General features: G+C 41.5%; 1 protein-coding gene across 1 annotated transcript in view; it reads right to left on the reverse strand.

Moving 5' to 3' along the window:
• Nucleotides 1-5,914, reverse strand: part of frzb (frizzled related protein) — a 10,585-nt gene extending 4,671 nt beyond the window's left edge. Inside the window, exons 1-2 of the mRNA XM_025063704.1 lie at nt 4,981-5,914; nt 1,210-1,458 (exon numbers count right to left, since the gene is read on the reverse strand). Of these exons, the coding sequence (XP_024919472.1) occupies nt 1,210-1,458; nt 4,981-5,185 (454 nt within the window). The 5' untranslated portion in view covers nt 5,186-5,914. The remainder of the gene's footprint in view (nt 1-1,209; nt 1,459-4,980) is intronic.
• Nucleotides 5,915-6,134: the final 220 nt, after the last annotated feature.

Raw genomic sequence — 6,134 nt, forward strand, 5'->3', positions numbered from 1 at the left:
GGGAGGGGGGGGGTGGGGGGGGGAAATGACTCAGGCTATCTGCTGAGGGAGGGAGCAGCAACAAGCTGCTAAGCAGGAAGATGATAGAAAACACTGATAGAGTCCAGCCAAGTAGGAAAAGTGCTTCCTGATGGCCCATGTTTTTTTCCCCCTGAACCTGACTCAAATGTCCTCATTCAGGACCGAAGGACAGGCCGTGCACTGTGAGAGCAGGTGATGACGGTCCACTAAAGTCCATTTCTGGGAGCTAGTTAGGGTTTGTTTGCACAGAATTTGCTTTAAATAAACCAAACTTACATGGTTTATTTCTCCATCTGGCTTAAGTGCTGTTACACTGCATGAGTACAGTTCATTATTGACAGTAAAGTCCTAAAATAGTGCACTTGGTTTTTAAGCAGCCGTGAATATTTTTTTTAGGGTAAAATTGTTCCGCATTATGTCAGAAAACATCTTCGTGAATAACTAATAATTAGTGAATATTAAATATGGTCATAGATTAATCCATTTTTTTATATATATATATATTTGAATTCATTTTGACAGTTTCTGTAAATATCGCATGGTTGTCTTTTTTTTTTTTTTTTTTGTTTTTTGTTTTGTTTCTATCCATAAAGAAATCTGAAATCTGAATGGTCTCACTCCAAAGTCCATAAAGCACAGGTTCCCAAAGTGGGGGGGCGTGGCCCCTATGGGTGGCCCAGTGAAATGTAATGCAGCTTATTGTCCAATGTTGTAAATGTTTAACAAGAGACTGGCATAAAAAAAACAGACTGGTTGTAAAACGAATATCTGAAAATAATATTCTAAAGGAGGCCCTCATTTTTAATTCTTGCTCTTGTTTTTGCTGTCGCCCGGAATATCTTGGGGACCACTGCCGTAGAGTGTTTTGAGCTCACGGAGACACAGGGGCTGCTGGTTTGTTTGTAGAACAGATGTATGAAAAAAAAACAACTGGAATGTTAAACTAACAACAGTGTCTGTGAAGTAGGTTAAGTCACGGAAAACGATATCTGAACTCGGTCGATCCTTGCGGTGGATCCACATGAGCTCAAATGGCTGACTTTCTTTTTACGGTCTTCGGTGTGAAAGAAGTGAACAAAATTCCCCAGAGATTTCAGACCTGCAACGGACGAATATTTTACGAAACCTAAGAGTCTTTGCTTAGGACGAGCGACTGAGCAAAAAGGACGAGCGATTGGCAGTTGTTACCTGGTCCCTCAGCCTTGACGATGGCCTCTGGCGAGATGCAGACGCCGCGGTCGTACAGCGGCAGCTCACCGCAGGCGAGGCTGTCGGGCCAACTGTGGTTGTAGCGCTTCATCACCGGCTCACAGCCCTGCTTCGCTCGCTCACACACCGCCTTGCAGGGTTTGATGGGCTCGTGCTGGAAGTCGATGGTGCAGATGGGAGAGTACATGGCACAGAGAAAGAAAAGCAGGTCCGGACTACAGCCAGTACCTGGACATGGACATGGGGGGCAAAAATAAAGTGTTGAGGTAATGAAGAACATAGAAGATGAAGCGAAAACATTTTTTTTTTTTTTTTTAAATATTTGTCATGATGACCTATAGCACTCAGATTAAGGGTTAGGGTTGAAATCTTTAGCTAATTATTAATAACATAAAAACTTAGTTTGCATCAAAAATCGAGCTGCTAATTGCCCTACTTAAAAAATCTGAACACGAACAGTTGGAAGTATTTGCGGTTGAAGGAACTGGACTGTAATCATACTTCAGCCAATGTTTGTCTTTCCATTTTTGGACATATTTGTGGAAACTGTGAACATCTGGGTGGGCGTCGCCCACAGCAGTGGTCCACTAACGTTTCGGGACTTGGCCTCTAACATGGAGACGCCCTGTCAGCAACCATGATCACCAGTAACTGGAGCATGACGTAGCGTTGTAAAATTTAGAGAGCGACGACCACGGCTTCTCTGTGGCCCGCACCGAAAAATCGAAAAATCAAACTGTCGCTGCGCCCAAACGGTTGCGAACAAGAAGTAGAGTAGAGGTAACGTGAGATAAGAGCGAGGCCGACTAAGAGCGGGCCGTAGGTAATTAATGGGAGGAGCTAACGTCAAGAGCCAATTGGAGGCCAGTGAACAACAATCTACGCGTGAATTCGATTGGCTTAAAAGACCATATAGAACAACCTGGTTAATAACTAGCTTGAATTTTGCTAGTGGATAGCATGTGAATCTAAATCTTTTTTTTTTCTGCAGGCCTATTAATAAAAAAACGTTTGACCGCAGGACTCTGCGGTAATCGATTAGGAAAGTCCTCAGTCACGGTGGTCGTTTCGCAGTGGATGAGCTCATAGGAAGAAGAAGGAAGGTTCTGTGTTTTTAGTTTTGTGGCTGACGGCTGAGGTTTGGCTGTACATCTCACTCTGTTGCTCTGAAGGCAGAGGAATCTTCTGAACTTGTGACCTGGATCTGCCTCCTGGTTTATTTTGGCCTGTTGATCTTTCATTAGAACATTTTCTGGTCAGAGCTTATGTGTCTCTCTCTTTCTTTCTCTCTCTCTGTCCCCCTCTCTCTCTCTCTCTCTCTCTCTCTTTCACTCTTTGTCTCCCTCTGCCCTGCTCTGACCTCAGATCAGCTTACAGACGGAAACGCAGACTCTTCATCTTCGTATATCACAGCAGCCGATAAAGCTGTTAAAGTTTTCTGAAATTGTCTCTCAAACTCGGCTGTAAACACACAAGAAGTTCTAGAAAATTCTTAAATTCTTCCCGTGGGTGAAATACAGCAAATACCAAAGCTGCCCGGTTACTGTCAAACAAAAGGAAATTGTGTCATATTTACTTTCCACAAAGGCAAAAGATAAAAAAAAAAAGAAAGAAGTTAAACAGAGTGAATATTAAATAACAAACGTCCAGACTGTGCATGTTCACACACATGGTGGTATTGGCTCAACTTATCGACCTGCTGAAATTCTGAACAAGCTGAAACAAAAAAAAAAGGGAAAAATATTTCAGGCCTCTGGAGCAGATACTGTGTCACGTTTAAAAAAAAACATACATGACATAAGTTAAATCCTTATTCATGTAGAAAATTAATTAATACATTTTTTTTAAAAGGAAATATTGTTTCCTACCTATTTAAAGAAATTTAGGGAAATAAAGAATAGAAACTGCGGCTGCAACCATTAGCACAATTGGTTTTGGAAGCTAACTAAAAATCAAATTAGGAATACGTTGTCTTACTTGAATTTGCCTTAAATAGAGCAACTACATAACTATATATTCTAAAGTTCCAAGACCAAACTATGTGGGGCAAATACTTTAATATTAATAATTATTAACAATAAAAAAAATAAAACCGTTAAAAATAGCTAAAAATAACCAAGCATTGCTAATCACTAATTAAGATTCAAACTTAGCAAAAACAACCAAAACGGTTCAAAAATGATTGGCTAATGTTGCCAAAAACAACGTTAGCCTAGCCAAATTGCTAAAAGTGAGGGACATCAACAAACACAACAATTCTGATATGTAAATTCCGAATTTATGTGCTCATTCACACACAAAAAAAAAAAAACATAACTTTCTTATGCATATCTGTTATCAATGTCTCTAAAATAGACCAGAGAAAGAAGAGGGGGTCATGTGATTATGTACCTGACATTGTGATGAACTGTTAGCTCTGCTAAGCTTTTATGGATTTTCCGTGTTTTGTTTTTTTGTTTTTTTGTTTTTTTTTTAACTCCCTGTCATAAAATAGATTTTCTCTCTGGATGCGTTTCCATTAAAGAACTGCAGATAATTCATCAGAAAAACAGACTCAGTTTGTCTCAGATATTTCATTTTCTTCAGTGGAACATTTTTAAGTGTGGAAAAGTATGCCGTCTTTGAAACGCATGAGCGGGGGGGCGGGGGGCGGGGGGGGGAGCTGTAACACTAAGGGCTCAGGGTCATGTGACCCCCACTGACTCTCTCCTCTGGAAAGATCTGAGAACATTGTTCAGCTGCTCTGAAGAACAAGAAAACCCAAGGTATTGAGCTACTGCTGACTAATTCAACAAATCCTGACTAAATCACAGCTAACGTTCTTCCTCAAAAAAAACTAGCAAATGACTAAACCAACACAGGTACCCACATTTACGTACATTTACGCCTGGGCAACTAACAGTTGTACTAGTGCCAAGCACTAGTACAATTTTAGAGAACACAAACGAGTTCTAGGAAGCAGTGTAACAAACGTAACAATGCTAAAGTCATGTGCGGAGATCGTAACACAAACCAAACACAAATGTATAACCCTTGGAAAATCAAGTGAAAAGATCCTTAAGGTAATTGAGTCAGTTCTAAAAACCATCAAACAAGCTATACTGTAACAAACTTTAAATTATTCACTAACAACATAAAATAAAAAAAACACATTCTTAGTCCTTGAACGAAGGCTAGTCCAGTCCGTCTGATCCAGTCCAGGATCCTGGTCCAGTGTATTAAGGTAGTATTTATCGACCAAATTATTGATTTATCCTTCTATTTTTAACACACATTTCCTGTAAGTCATTGTCAGAGTATTGTAAAAAAAAAAAAAAAAGATTTACTACAGTATCTGTTAACAATGTTCCTGTGAGTTGAGGTTAAAAAGGTATAGAACCCTGTGAGGGACTGTGCAGAACTGTGAAGAGTGAACCCGTGGCCTCACCCTGTGGCCGCCTGCCCTTGAGTGAACCCATGGCCTCACCCTGTGGCCGCCTGCCCTTTCATTTCAACAATAATAAACGAATGAATGAATGGATGGATGGATGGATTATTCTTTACATCCTTATCTGACTCAACCCAGTCATTCACTCACCTCCCCTTTCACCCCGTCCCATACGCACAACTCTACTTTTCTTTTCCACTTCACTCACTCACTTAGTGCTTCAATCACTCACTCGCCCCTCGTAAACTCACTCACTCACTCACTCACTCTTTCAATCGATCATTCCTTACCTCACCCACTTACTCCCTCTGGCAGTTACTCACCCAGCAGCCCCTCGAACTGCTCTATGGCCAGAACGGCGTTGTCCTGTGTGCTGTGGTGAAGGTGGTTCGGCATTTTGGTCATGTTCCACGGCATAGACCTGCACAGAGGAATCCGGACCGGCTCACAGGACGCAGACTGGACCGGCTCCAGGAGGAGAGAGCAGGAAGCGGCCAAGAGAACCGCACATAATCCCGGAGGGAACATGTCAGTTAGATCCACACACCTGGGAGAGGAGCAGGATGTTCTGCTGCTTCTGCTGCTGCTGCTGCTGAGTATGGTTCCGACACTGACACTGGCTGCAATGTCAACAGGAGAGGAGGACGAGGAGAAAGAGGAGGAGGAGGAGCTGAGCACTTATCTCGATCTTTACGTCCTCCTCCGCCCCATACTTTCTCTCTACCGTTCCTTTTTCTCCGGTTTTTACCTTTTCTTTTTTTCTCGGTCTTTTTTTCTCCTGTCTCGGAATTAAATGTTTTTAAAACCTCACCCGCTCCTGTTTCATACTTCTACCGCCCTTTTGAAACTCCTAATCTCCCGCGTTGAGGTCCATTTCTAGAATATTCTATTGAGTGTCTTTAGACTTTTACCTTCTTTTTTTCTTTTTTTTCCACCACCTTTTTTCTTCTTCCTTTTCAGACCTTCTCCTCCTCATCTTTGTCCTTCATCTCTTACTTCAGAATATTCACCCTTTTTTCTCAGAAAGCTCAGAATTCCTTCACGGCACGTCACCACATCTACCGGTATACACTTCCTGTGCCCAGTGAGACAGGTGTAAGAGAATCAGTCGAAGAGCGGAATAGTGGTGATGACGTCACGGTTTGCATTAACAACTAAGTTGTGTGCGTGTGTTGCTTTGGTAGTCCGTCAACCATAACAGTGGAACCTTCTCCAACATCTGTCAACCATTACTCTCTCTCTCTTTCTCTCTCTCTCTGTCTCTCTCTCTCGCACACGTTTCTGTGACTCAGATCAGCATAAAGAACACTAAGTGGTTACTTTCTCTTCCATCCTTATATGGATATGACTGTTTATGTCAGTGACATAAACAGTCATATTTTTTTTGAACATATATCTATATATCTATCTATCTATCTATCTATCTATCCATCTATCTATCTATCTATCTATCTATCTATCTATCTATCTATCTATC

The sequence above is a fragment of the Cynoglossus semilaevis genome, chromosome 16, assembly GCF_000523025.1.
Source record: "Cynoglossus semilaevis isolate Cse_v1.0 chromosome 16, Cse_v1.0, whole genome shotgun sequence".
Lineage (NCBI taxonomy): Eukaryota > Metazoa > Chordata > Actinopteri > Pleuronectiformes > Cynoglossidae > Cynoglossus > Cynoglossus semilaevis.